Below are 13576 nucleotides of genomic sequence, written 5' to 3' on the forward strand. Positions count from 1 at the left end.
CTGAAGGCGTGGCTGCCTCGGTCACGCACTGTAAATTGGCGGCTGAATGGCAAGAAAAAATAGCGGGAACCAGAAAAGGGATATCTCAGTAAGCTAAGTGACAAGAATTGAACAAGTGAGCGCCTTCAGATAATGTAAACTTATCATGCTGCTCCAGTGTGCGCAACACCCAAAGTGGCGTCAAGCGAGAGACCCAGAGAATCCTCGAAATCAAGATCTTTAAACTGGCCATCCTCCACCACCCAAGGTTGTCCCTCCTGCTTTGGCGTGTACAGAGCCTCGCAGGCACGGCCAACAACCAAAAGCCCCGGTGGGCGACTACCCTCCTGTTCGATAGCCTGCTCAACGTAGCGGAGCGTTGTCCGGATAACTCGCTGATCTGGGCAAGTGGCTCTTTCGATCACCGCACACGGTGTGTCAAGTGGCCACAGTGCCCGTTGCTTCTCACCCTCCTGAACCTCCGCGACCCCATCGGCCTCCCCGAGACGCGTTGTCAACTCCTTGACCAGTCCTCCAATACGATGCAGAGCCATCAAGAACACGACCGTACGACTGCCGACGTACTCGGGCGGCACGGGCGGCTTGCCCTTCTTTCCCGTTCCAGTGCAGATAAGCACCTGGTCTGACACATCACGCTGGGTGGCAGGAATACCCGCAAACAGCGGCGCGCTCAAGCTGCTTGTGATGCCCGGCAACACCACGACACGATCGCCGAGCCCATGCTCCCGGAAGAAGGCCACCTCCTCGCCACCGCGCCCGTAAATGAAGGGATCGCCCTGCTTGAGCCGCAACACCGTCTTGCCCGCACGAACACCTTCCAAAGCCTGCTCGAGCAGCTCTTCCTGCGCGCGATCGGCGTTGCCGGGGAATTTACGGGCGATTGAAACGGGTGTCCGGCGCGGGATCATATCCAAAACACCGGAGGGAACCAGCTTGTCGGCGAGAATCAGGTCAGCTGATTGGATGGCCTTGTATGTAGCCCGCGTGAGAAGATCCGGGTGGCCCGGACCGCTGCCGGCGAGGAAGATGCGTCCAAAACGGCCATTGTTGCTGCTGGTGGTGGTGGTGATGCTGCTGTTGCCACCCTCACTGACAGCGCCCGGGAGAACAGGTGGTGGTGATGCCGAGGAGTTGTCGCTGCTGAATCCGGGATATGCCTGGAGGATGCGCTCCACGTCATCGTCGGTGATCTCCACCAGCTTCTTCAGGGGCCAATACTCGCACACCTGTGCCAACCACCGCATGCGGCGCGACTTCGCCGCCTCGGCCTGCACGTCTAGCTCGGTGACAAGTTTGTTAAACGTTGCCGACTGGTCGATGGAGTCGTCGACGCCTTCGTTTACCGCGGCAGCGATGGCGCTCTCTGCAGCAGTCCTGGCCTCTGCGTCCTCGGTGATGATCCTCCTCCTCACGTCTCCAAGTCGAGCACACGCGGCTCCTAATCCCTTGGGTAGCGCAGAAGCCACCTCCCTCCTGATCCTACTGGCCAGCTTGCAGCCACGGCCATTGGTTGTCACGCCAATCTGCAGCGGGCCGTCGACGTGTACGCTAAGGAGGCTGAAAGAACACAGCGCCGGGTTGTCAAGCACGTTGACAGGAATGCGCTTGCGCTTGCACAGGGCTGATACCCGCTCGGCCAGCAATTGGTCGTGTTGTGTCACAAAAACGGCGTCCACGACATTGTCCACCTCGGACCGACCGAGCGTAGTGAGGTCCTCGTCTGCAAAAGGCCGATCCAGGTGCGTTAGAGCTCCAGAAGAGATGTAGTTGGCCAGGTTGTGATGTAGCTCCCGCTTTTCATTCTGTTGTGAGTCCGCTGCTGTTGGTGTCATATCCGACTCTACCGGAGCGATCAAGATGGGTTTTGCGCCCACGGTAAGTGACTGGGAGACTCGGGATGCCGCCAGCGGATTGGAGCCGATGATGAGGTGAACATGTTCCCGACAGTCTTGTGCCGTAAGAAGGGTAGTATGGTAGGCTGAAGGAGCCGTAGGTAAATTTGGGGATGCCATCTTTGCCACCTCTGCTTGGATGGCGTATTGAGGCTTGGACGTGGGGGTTTCTCTGAAAAGAACCCTCTTCTGGAAGAAGCACTCGGGACCGACCAAGTTCCGTATACTTTGTGTGTAAAACGAGCTTGATTGCTTGATTGCTTGATGTCGAAGTTATACTCGAGGAAAGGTGATTGTCAAAGGCAAGGTAAATGAAGAATCGTGGGGTATCAAAGAGATGGAATGGGTTGTTCACGGGTAGGTATTCCCCAAAATAACAGATAGATTATACATACTCGGGTTTCTGATCGAGGGAGCTAAGAAGTTTATAGGTTACGGGGCTCTTTGACTTTATATACTCTTCCTCCTACTTACTAAACTTACCTCCGGACTCCGGCCGGTCGGTCGTAGTCATGTCGTGTCGTTTCCAAAAGTCACACTTTCCCCACGATGGGGCGTCTGGCGGCTGCAGACGTTCCAGCAACTCCGCTGAAAATTGGAATGTAAGTCTACAAAGGAACAGGGGTAATCTTCGCCAATGAGAACGAATTTGGCCACTCAGAGGGCAGGAATTTTCTGTGATCGCTCTCTTTTGGTTGCAGAATCGACCGAATCTTTTTAGTGCCCGCTGACGCCATTTGGGAGGGACCCGCTTTGGCCGCAGTCGCGGCAATGGATGAACCGCAAGAGTCGGCTGTCGGTCGATGCTTGATCAGTGCCTTGGGTGGTAACAGAAATTTCGGTTTATGCTGTCGAACAACAGAGTATACAAAGGTAGGTATAGATTGCTCACGATTAAACCAATGCCATTTGATGGTTCATACAAGTCTTGTTTACTTGGTTACAAGTCCGTATAGGACAGGCATGTATTTTAACCGGCTCCCCCAAACAAAGATACAGTGCATATTCATCCTTCAGTTCGATTCAGTTGGTAATGAACTCCATGCCAAGTACTGTACGCACTGCAATCTCGCACCTCAACATGCCTCGATGCTTAATCGCCGCTTGGAACTGTCAAACGATAAGACTGATAAGATTCCGCCATAGAGGTATGTCCGCGGGCCATGACCGGAGATGCTCGAGTCAAGACTGGCAAATACCCGACACGCTATCTACCTCATGGAACTTGGTATTATAGCCTTTAGCAATGGGGAGTTCGGAGATGCTCAGTTGCAGCTAAAACTCGATTGAGAGCTCGACTTCCGCGACAAAAATATCAAGCCAAGGGTACATATACACACGAGCGTTTGTTCCAAGCTGGCAGACCACGATACATGGATTTGGCACATATCGTAGACTGTTGCTCTGACCACTGAACATCAACACCCCATCCTAGTAATACTGCTCAAGACGGTTGTTGCAAAGACCTCTTAACATCAAATCAACACGACCACGAAAACCCAAGCTCTCAGCGACTGTTTAAGCAGCTCAAGATCAGCGGTTGAACACAGCTATATTTTCCGCTGTCAAACAAATTTCCTCCAGCGCAACCCTATGCCACTTCAACCCTCCATGTCGTGTGTTGAAAGAGTTCCCCGTCCATCTCAACATGTCTTCAGAGTCTTTCCCCACTAGCCCGTCCGTATATGCAGATTCCAGAAAAACGACCAAATTATGTACAATGCAGAAATGAAAAATAGGAAAAAAAAACTTTGCTGTTGTAAACTCCAATTTTCCACCAGTCAACCCCCCGACAACACGCCGAGACAGGATATTGATAACTCGAAGAGAGGAGGCCAGAAGATGCAGTAAGACAAGAGCGAAAACCGGTGGCGGAAAACAAAAAAGTTGGTAAGGGAACCACTGCTGGTTGCGAAATCGTGTGCATCGTAGACAAAAACGTCCGGTATCGGCGTCGTAAAGGCGTCCTTCTTGAGCGATAGCGTAAATGAGCTGGTCGGGGAAATAGATGTGGTTGCCCGTGTTTGCTAGCGGTGCCCTGATCTGCGTCGATCTTACGTATAAAACGCATTGTTGCCTAGCATCGAGGCAAGGCTCGAGAGGACGGCCTATGCTGGGGCCATAATCCGGGTTGTTCGGTCAGCCGTCTTACATGACCACGCATTTCGACTCCTCCCGGTCCTTCTTCACTGACAAAGCGACACGCGCCGCCTCGGTAAAGGCTTCATTGACTCCCCGGTTTCGCATGGCGGAGCATTCGAGATATCGGAGAGCCTTGATCCGGCGAGCCACTTCCAGGCCCTGGTCGTAGCTGATCATTGGCTTCTTCTCACGCTGAGCACCGTCCTCGTTGGCTCCGCCATCCTCTTCGTCCTCGGTTGCCTCGCGCAGGTCGCACTTCAACGCGACCAAGACAATCTTGACGCCCGGGCAGTTTTCAGCAATCTCGCCTTGCCATTTGCTTTCGACGTTTTCGAGTGAGTCCTTGCTGTCGACAGAGTAGCAAAGCATAATTAAGTCGGTGTCATCTAGTACACCGCAAGTCAGACGTCACGCACGTAACATGGTTAGCGGCTACCGGAGAATGCGAAGAACCTACCGTATGATAGACTTCGTAGCCTGTCAAATTCTTCCTGACCGGCGGTATCCCACAATGACAGTTCAATATGGACATTGTCGACGAAGATGTCTGAGTCAACATTAGTATCGCATTGCAGGACGCTTCCGTCAATTTCTCTCTGTAAACGTACCGTGCACATAGTTCTCGAAGACTGTCGGCTCGTATACAGTGGGGAAATAGCTGGACGGGAGGTTGAGCGCATATCCTTAGATTGCAAGGCAATGGCGGTTCAATCGCAAACATACCCTCTTGTGAAAACGTTGAGCAGTGAGGTTTTTCCGCAAGCACCATCGCCGCTGTTGCCAAGAGTTCCGGTCAGCAATTGACCTCATAGCGATCTACGCATTGAGATGTCGCCCCAATCAATCCGATACGGGACGAGGTTGGGGTGTGTTAACTCACAGCAAGACGAGCTTGCGCTGCACTGTTTTCGAACCTCCGAGTCCGCAAGGCATTTTGACTGGTTTGTGAAGAAGAAAAGAAATGAGAAGTTGTGCTGTTACAGTAATGCCGTTTCCGAGTCTCGAAGAAGGGCGACGGAGTGGATTGGTGGGCCCCCTTTAGTTGCGTCTGGAGCTCGATAATGAATGTCCCCAATTGGCTTTCTTCAAAGAAAAGGATTACCGGGATCGAATATGAGAATAAGGATGGCAGGCGACGGGAAGGCAATAAACCGACGAGCCGCAGACGTTTAACTATATCTCGCTGGAAGTCGCAACCCGATTGACAATGACGAAGTGGAAAGAGGGGGGCGGCGGCGGCGGCGGCGGCGGCGACGGAGCAGAGGCTCGATGGGGGTTGCAGTGGTGTCGGTCGAAAAGGAGCCAAACCAGAAAGGTAGAGGAAGGCCGATACGGGGTTTCTGGGGTACAGCAACGGGGAACGCTGGGCAGGTCGTAATCGAGGGAAAGTAGTTGGAAAACTTGAAACTGTGTCGTTGTGCGTATGCCGCCGCAAGAGAGTGTGAGTCGCCGGGAGTGAGGCAGCGGGCGGGGGAAGAGAACAGGACGGGAACGGAAAGAAGGGGAAAGAGAAGGGCAAAAAGGGATCAGGAAGTGCAGTGGAAAAGCGAAGGGAGTTTGGTCGACAACGTATAAAGTGAAGGAGGCAACTTGTGGACGAAATTGAAGTCGGAGATGAGGTCAGCGAAATTGGAATGGAGCGAGGCAGGACTCGTCGGTCGACCTATTCCTCCGCACGGTGCAGGGGCGTCCGCTGGCCCCTTCTAGCGGCCGCTGCAGTTGCAGTTCCAGTGGGAGCTGAAGCTGAGCCCATAACAACTGGAACGGGTCGGTTTGACACACAGGCAGCCACACTGCCCGGTGCGGCATGCCTGCAGACAACCGGGCCTGTAAGCGGGGGTTGTGCTGTGCGCCCAGCACAAATCGTCAGCAGCGAACAGGTGCGCTCCAGCCACTCGTTGTGCGACAAACTGGCCAGGCTGGCCCACCCCAACCTTCCACCTAGCACGGAGCCAAGTTGCCATGCCGTTCGGGAAGGAGAAGAAGACTGTGGGGCCAAATATTCGCTTAACACTGGCAGGCTATTTGATATTCAGGGATCAATCTCGAACTTCGGTCGAAACCGTCCCTTGCAATCCAATTCATCTATCCATCTCTCTGATTTTGACTTCCTTACCTTTTAGAGTTTTAGATAATTCATTCTCACTGGCTAGACTAGTTGACTGAATGATCGCGGCACAGAGACTACGTATATACTCCAGCGCTTGTGTTTAGATACCTCGCCCTGACACGACCCGAAACCTTTTTAGTTTGCAGTGCTACTTCGTAATATGCTGTTGCACAAACACGATGATCAACCAGGCTTGATCAAACATCGACAATCCCTCTTCCTCAACTCAACTCGCCCTCACTTGCAGCACAACGTTGTTACCCACACCAGCCTTGCAGATCGGGCGAACAATGTCGTGTAGTGTATTTCCTGGCTACGCGCAGCATTTGCGCATATGAAATCCAGGCAGGAGTGCGTCATCTTGCCACAGCCCGGAACATCTGGTCTCATGTGCCCTCTAAAGCCAATTGGCTCGTGGATGGAATGAAGGGGTCACCTAGGTACCTACCTTGTGCAGCAAGGGCGAGTGGGTTGAGTTGTCCATCCTCACACTAGCTTGGTCGTTGTTTTATTGAACAAAGGGCAGACGGGACGGCACCAATTTGGAGACGTGATAAGACCCGACAAGTCGGCCAAGCCTCTTATGCCAACTCTGCGAGACAGCCTGACGACTGGGGTTTCGGTTTGCTTGTTTTGGCGAACTGGATATAGAAGAAGTCTTGCCACAATGACTGCATGTGGTACATGACTAGGTGGGTAGCTTTTAGAGTTCAGCCCATCAAGTCACCATTCGCATTCGTAGGGAAATACTTAACCACGGCTGTTGGGTCAATGCCCCACGCACAGCAACAGCCTCGACGATAACCCCGGATTTGGCAACCCGGGAATAAGAGACGCAGAATGTCAAACAACATTTGACGGCTTGATTGATGTCTGCACTATACCAGAAATCTCACTTGAACAAGAAGTGCGACGATCTGCCTCAAGGTCACGTTCCCCAACCACGCAGCGTAGGGCACAAGTGGTTGGGCTGAGAGATTCGCGTACCCCTTACCATTACGTAGAAGCCACGGCGACAAAGATTGAAGTCGTAGCTTCTTCGAGTTGAGCAAAACTAATCCAAGAAAATCCACTGACCTATTGCAGAGAACATTCACCTTTGTATTCCAGAGGGTATCGTAAGGACACCTATTTTCCATATCTCGCGTCCATATATCTTACACACTGCGGCTTTGCTCACTTCCTTTTTACTTCTTGTCACCGAACAATCCCTTCTCCAAAAATCCTTCCGGGAGTGGCGCCCGCCTGAACTCCTCATCCTCAATATCATCAGGATCGACATACTTCCCATGACGAGGATCATCCTGAAGCTCGTCCATGAGGTCGTTCATCTTAACCTTCTTGCCGTTCTTCGTCCGCCTCTCGACCGGCGCTCTGCCGTTAGGATACTTCTCACTGGCAGCCAGGATTCTGTTCGTGTTGGGATCGACCGTAACCTCGACCACTCTAGGCTTCTTCTTGCTGCCGAGGCCAGCAAGTTCACGGGAGCGAACGCCGCCGTCGCCCGCGTTCTTGAGACCCGTAGCGAGGTTCTCGGCATTCTTGCCGGCCTTGCCTAGACGGATTTCACGGCGGGTGCGAGTCTTCGCTCCCAAGGCCCACAGGTCACCCCACTTGGCTTTGCGGGCGTCATGGTACGCCTGCTTGGAAAAGGACTTGGGAACCACCCAGCGCTCAATGGTGCCAGCTGGGGTGCAGAGGTCGAGCGTGACGTGCCCCTTGCTCTTGAGAGGTGGCATGACGTTGCGCGGAAGAGAAAGAGCGTGGGGAGTGCCGGCTTCAACATCTTCGTAGCCCTTGAAGGCACGGTCCACAGCTTCTGGACCTTGGAAGAACGATGATGTAGAATCGGTCAAGTTAGATCCAGTGGACGAGGATCTTACCCCATCTGGGTGGGCGCCTCTGCGAATGGCGATGTAGCTAAACTCGATGTCCTCGTGGTTACGATGCGAGGCACCAAGAACTCTCTGAAGGAAAGAAGGGCGGATGAATCGTTGACTGAAATGGCAGAAATCCTTGCGGCCTGCGCTCTCTCCGGGGGTCAGGTACATGGGGCACTTGGTATGGTTCGTGCAAGGGGCGATGATGTGGCCGGGTTCGCGGATGCGTCCCGATTCAGGAACCGCTGTCATATCCTCGCCTGTCTCCGCAGAAACGGGCGGGATGATGAACTCGCTAAGCATCCGGTCGCGGACATCAGCCACAGCCTCGAAGCCCCGGGGATGACCCTTTTCCAGAACAATGAGAACACCACCCTCGGGATTAAGCATGGTCCAGAGGTTGTCGATGAAATCCTTGCGTTTATAGGACTTGTCGAGTGGCATTAATTGATGAGAAGCGATGATGACATCGAAAACCTTTTTCTGCCCGGGTCCTCCTCCAGACTCGAGCATGCGCTCAGCTCCCTCGGCCGAATGCAAATAATCGGGTAGTCGGGGAAGGAATGTCGTGTTGTGAAGAAACCGGGACACACGTTGACGCAGGCTTTCGGAACCCACGACGACAGTCTTCTTCCCAACGGGTTCGCGACCTAGAACCTTGCCTTGCTCGCGAAGAAGCTCCCACTCCGCTTGAAGAACCTCCTGCCACGCAGCAAGGCCCGCTCCACCAGCGCCGACGTCGAGAACTCGCGGGCCCGTACCGTTGGTTAGAAGTCCCTGAAGCCAATCAGAACCAAGGCGCTTGCGGACCTCAACCAGAATGCTGGTGGTAGTGGCATACAGACCAGGGAGTACGGTGGTGATATAGGTGTCTGCCTCGATCGCGCTCATCCTATGATGGCCTGCTTGCATTGCCACAGGCTTTTGTCCCAGGTTCTTCTTCGTTGCCGGCGTGGCCGGAGAATGTGGAAGTCCCGGACCCCCAAAGACTTTCTCAGCATGTTCGCGGACATGGCTCGGGTTGGTGCGACTAAGAAGATCTTTGATAGGCTCGGTAAAGGTTGCCTTGGGAAGAAGCAGCGTGCTCGGCTTGGTCCTAAAGATGCCGATGGCGGTATGTGAATGAACTCTGTCGTTGATAGATTGCTCAGGCAAGAACCGCTCTTCTTCATCCTCTTCGATACGCTCTTCCTCTTCATAGTGCCCCACCTCTTCCTTTTGTTGAACCTCCTCTTCCTCCACAATCTCCTCAAGCGGGCGAAGACTGGCCGCCTCAAAATCCCTTTGCAGTCTCATCAGCGCAGCAAACTCGCGCTTGTTGTTGGCCGTTACGTTCAGGTAATCGATCTGAGCCTCGGTAAGGGGGCGTAATTCTGCGACGGCTTCTACATCGCTTTCTTCCACAGGAGGCTGCTCGATGGTGTATTCGACCTCTTCGAAGTGTCCAGACTCGGTTTCCACAAACAAAGTACGCTGAGGCCCATTTCGCCCCCCAGCATTGACACCACCAAGTTGAGGTATTCCGACATCCTCTGGTACTGTCTCGCGAAGTGGTGCGCCGTATAGTCGCTCATAGATCTTGTATTCTTCTTCTGTAAAGTAGCCATAGGGAAGCGTGTGCTTGAAAGTCTGACGTGCTTGGCGTACGAACGTTTCGGCATCGTAATCGGCATCTTCGCGGCTTAACTCGGGTTCTGTCGAAGTAGCGCCGGCAGTGTTTTGTGTCGCTTCTTGGAAAACTGATCTGGTGGAAGATAGATGTCGAACCAAACCGCGACGCGCTGCGGGACTGGTGGGGGATGGGCGTAAAAGTGGCCGGGCAGCTACGCTGGTGCGCTGCTGCAGAAGAGCATCGTAAAAGCTCAAGACTTGCTGCCTACAGCCAGGGCATCGGTTTTTAAATCTGCCCGCCGATAGCATCTTGAATCGCCGGGACTAAAGGATATGTTTGGTAGTGGATATTCAAAGGTTTCAGGACAAGAACAAAAAATTGCAATTATCTTCGTCGCAGAGAAGGGTCCTCTGTCTATCCTAAGTTTTAGTGGATACACGGACCACACGTTCACACGTGACAGTGGCCTATCACCGGCCCCCTATTTACACTACACGAAGAGGGGTTATCACGGTGGCAATTACGTGGGAACATGAGAAAAGGCAACGAATAGTACCACGTTTCTCGTAATTAATGAGAAGTATGATTTTTCAAAGGGGCAAAAGAAGCCCGAAAATATGCGTGAGCGAGAACACCAAAAAAACAAGTGCCGCCCGTCCGAAACGCCCTCGACGCCGTGAACTCCAGTATGCTACCGTACGCTTAACGACACATTCAAACTACCGCTCGGTTTAGTTGCCCAGGTCCGACAACGTCTTGAACGTAGCACGCGGCGCAGGCTTTTTACTAGCAGCACTCCCCGTATATGACTGTGCTTGCGGTGGACGATTCTTCTTGTTGAACGGGGAGCTCTCTGCCGCCTTGTATGGGTCAAGCTGAATGAGGGCCTTGTTATTAAATCTTGTCCAGATTCGAGAGGGGCGGTAATGATCTCTTACCGAAAAGAGAGAGGTGACATAAAGTCCAATGAAAGCTACGATAGTCTTGATCAAGCTGTTGAAATCCCACTTGAAAGGACGGGCCACTGATGTCCCGGGGCGGGACCCGGCTACTCCACTGCCGCCGAGTCGGTGTCCGGCGGTCTTGAACACAGCACCACCACCCGCGGCACCGCCGGCCAACTTGACAGCCTTATCAACAGCGGCGGTAAGAGCTGGTGGGTTGGCTCCCTGAATTGTTTCGATCACAGAGCCGTTGTGCAAAATGAGGAAGGTCGGCATGGCGCGCACGCCATACTGCTGGGCCACTTCCTGCTGGCTGTCGACGTCAATCTTGCAGAATGTGATCTTGTTGGGTTTGGAGTATCTGGCCGACAGCGACTCAAACACTGGAGCGATCATCTTGCAAGGGCCACACCAGTCGGCATAGACTAGAAAAAGGTCAGCGACATTGTCATTTGGCACTTGTTGTACGGTGGAGTGAAGCGACCTACAGTCCGCGACTACGATGGCTGACGAGCTTAAGATCTGACGCCATTGCGTTGAGGATCCGACTTTGACAGTTGCGCTCATTTCAAGATCTGGGGAGTTGAAGGTTTCCAGTAATAGAAGCAATCGCGCGATGATGTTTGGTGCGGTAGCGATAATAGAATGTCTTCTCGTGATCTGGCCTTTGTCTGTATCCGGGAGCCGGGATGACGACGATGTAGTGTAGTAAGCGCTGTTACACAAGGGGGTTGCTAAGGGGAGGCCAATGAGACTGAGAGCCAGACCTGGATGCCCCGGTTGTTATTCACAGTAATCCACGGGTTAGGGTTATGATCAATGTTCTAGAATCCCGCTCAGCATGGTACCGATGCAGATAAGAAGGCGGTCAAGATTTCCATTTTACTTTTGGAATTCTGCCGCCGATCCGCAAGAATCAGCTTCCAAAAACTCTTGTGTGTTGTCGTCCGTACTTACTTGCAACGTGAGATCCGCCGAACAGCCATCCACCCGTTTCCCCAATCAATTGTTCTGTGAACACTCAGACACGTACTTCAAGATGGGACCCCCGCAAGATCACTCGTACAAGGTAAGCTTTGTGAATTTGTGTTGACGAAGAGCTTCGGCGCAAAGGATCGGTTACTTTGTGATCTCGGTCATGAATGATATCATGCCCCAGCGCCCGGTGGTGATGGAATTCAAGGAAGTGGCATTGGCACTGGTGACATTGGCCTGTAATTCTGGGTGATCTTAAGACAAAGTCATACCCCCATTCAGCCTTGTGCTTACTTTATCGTCCATGGCTTCCCCCCCATGCGCATCTCATTCCTGTTCATATCTTCCACCTGTTTTCTTCCATATTTCTACTATATCTGTTCTCCCCCAGTGACCTGACCGACGACCAACCTACATGATAACTAACTTTTGTCATAGAGGCGGCGCATTGAGGCCGACGAGACTCCTAATTCTGGACGCCAACCATCTTCCCTTAGCGCAGCATCTGCCAAGCCAGCACGTTTCAAGCCTACCGCCGCGAGAGATTGGACCATCTCAGTCGCGGTACCTACTAGTGTCATCACCGATTGCGTGACTCGTGAGCAAAGGACAACATGGGCAGGCCGTATTGCGAGAGCCTGCGCGGTTTTCTCTGTCGACGAGATTGTCATATACGACGACAGCCCGGTCGAGTCTCGACCTGCAAGCACCGATCACGAAGGCTATACCGGCGATGTGGACCCCGCGCACTTCCTCGAGCATCTCCTTAACTACCTCGAAACACCGCCCTTTATGCGCAAGCTCCTGTTTCCCATGCACCCGAATCTCAGGTCCCAGGGTTTGCTTCCGAACCTCGACATGCCACATCATCCGTACAAGGGCGAATGGATGCCGTATCGCGAAGGCTTGACACTGGAGGCTCAACCCAAGGGTGGCAAGGGGTAAGCTTCTCCTAGTTTGAGGTGTCCCTGGTGCAGACACGACAGTTGGCTAACCCCATTGCAGAACCGTTGTCGATATTGGCCTCGAAGACACAGTCACCATTGACGAGGAGCTCCCTCCCAAGACACGAGTTACGTTGAAGATGCCCGTGGGCGAGTACGGATCACCAGAACCTGTCCATCCCGCGGTTCCCAGGACCGAAGGCGGTTACTTCTGGGGTTACACGGTTCGCAAGGCCGCGACACTCTCCGATGTGTTCACCCAGAGTCCTTACGAGGAAGGTTACGATTTGAGCATCGGTACATCAGAGCGTGGACAGTCCCTGCACAGAGCTTTTCCCGAGCACAAGGAGGCCAACTTTACCCATCTTCTCGTCGCATTCGGCGGTCCGCGCGGCCTCGAATACGCTGCCATGAATGACCCCGAGTTAAGCAAGATTGGCATTCATGGTCCCCGTACGAAGGAGCTGTTCGAACACTGGGTTAACGTCTTGCCCAACCAGGGTAGCAGAGGTATCAGGACTGATGAGGCTATGTTGATAGCCCTCACCGGCCTCAGGAGATTGTGGGATAACAGCTGATCGGACTACTAAGGCTTTTGTTTTCAAGATTTTAGCGTTCATAACGACATACCCATTGCAGCTGATAGGAAAGATCATATTTTCCAGATATTGATCCAGTATCGTCGACATACACGATGAGAGCGTGCCGGTAGCTAGAGGGATGGGTAATGCGACCGGTCATCAACACTTCTTGAAAGCTACCGAAGTTTTAGCAAGGGGACGCGAGCAAGCCACTCGTGCCGTAAGATGCATGAAGAACCGAAAACTAACGAGAGATATCGAGCCGCAAAAATAAGAGACAGGGAGTGTGTCTTTGGCCATACTGATGGCAAACCAGGGCCACATATCACACGTATCGTCTGGTTAGGTGAAACTGAAGAGTTGTATATATAGTCAGGACACAGAAACCCGAAGCAGGAGAATTTCATCTTTGACGCAGTTGAGGCATAACAATACTCCCCCTTCCCGCTAGTCAGCCGTCGATTTTGTAGACTTGACGCGTACGTGGTCGAACCTT

The 13576-nt window shown here is 53.0% G+C and overlaps 5 protein-coding genes across 5 annotated transcripts; 1 reads left to right on the forward strand and 4 right to left on the reverse strand.

Annotated features, from left to right (window-relative positions):
* Nucleotides 1-4: 4 nt before the first annotated feature.
* Nucleotides 5-2488, reverse strand: B0T23DRAFT_374690 (tetrapyrrole methylase). Its single transcript, XM_062836859.1, has one exon. It carries the CDS (start codon nt 2010-2012, stop codon nt 144-146), a length of 1869 nt encoding a protein of 622 aa, XP_062695879.1. The 5' UTR covers nt 2013-2488; the 3' UTR covers nt 5-143.
* Nucleotides 2489-3584: 1096 nt separating this feature from the next.
* On the reverse strand, nt 3585-5104 carry B0T23DRAFT_88703 (putative rho3 protein). The gene is made up of 5 exons (XM_062841944.1): nt 4915-5104; nt 4758-4808; nt 4643-4692; nt 4492-4581; nt 3585-4420 (listed from the first exon to the last, which is right to left on the reverse strand). The coding sequence occupies exons 1-5, from the start codon at nt 4965-4967 to the stop codon at nt 4041-4043; spliced, it is 624 nt and encodes a 207-aa protein (XP_062695880.1). The 5' UTR covers nt 4968-5104; the 3' UTR covers nt 3585-4040.
* Nucleotides 5105-6929: 1825 nt separating this feature from the next.
* On the reverse strand, nt 6930-10020 carry B0T23DRAFT_374692 (Rsm22-domain-containing protein). The gene has a single exon (XM_062836860.1). It carries the CDS (start codon nt 9942-9944, stop codon nt 7332-7334), a length of 2613 nt encoding a protein of 870 aa, XP_062695881.1. The 5' UTR covers nt 9945-10020; the 3' UTR covers nt 6930-7331.
* A 347-nt stretch (nt 10021-10367) lies between these two features.
* On the reverse strand, nt 10368-11112 carry B0T23DRAFT_311565 (thioredoxin-like protein; the record flags this gene model as incomplete). The annotated part of the gene is made up of 2 exons (XM_062834643.1): nt 10368-11005; nt 11082-11112. The coding sequence occupies 2 exons, from the start codon at nt 11110-11112 to the stop codon at nt 10368-10370; spliced, it is 669 nt and encodes a 222-aa protein (XP_062695882.1).
* A 381-nt stretch (nt 11113-11493) lies between these two features.
* On the forward strand, nt 11494-13167 carry B0T23DRAFT_88763 (putative RNA methyltransferase). Its single transcript, XM_062841945.1, has 3 exons — nt 11494-11649; nt 11994-12496; nt 12561-13167. Exons 1-3 carry the CDS (start codon nt 11620-11622, stop codon nt 13075-13077), a joined length of 1050 nt encoding a protein of 349 aa, XP_062695883.1. The 5' UTR covers nt 11494-11619; the 3' UTR covers nt 13078-13167.
* Nucleotides 13168-13576: the final 409 nt, after the last annotated feature.

This window comes from Neurospora hispaniola, assembly GCF_033458365.1.
Source record: "Neurospora hispaniola strain FGSC 10403 chromosome Unknown B0T23scaffold_2, whole genome shotgun sequence".
NCBI classification, from domain to species: Eukaryota; Fungi; Ascomycota; class Sordariomycetes; order Sordariales; family Sordariaceae; genus Neurospora; species Neurospora hispaniola.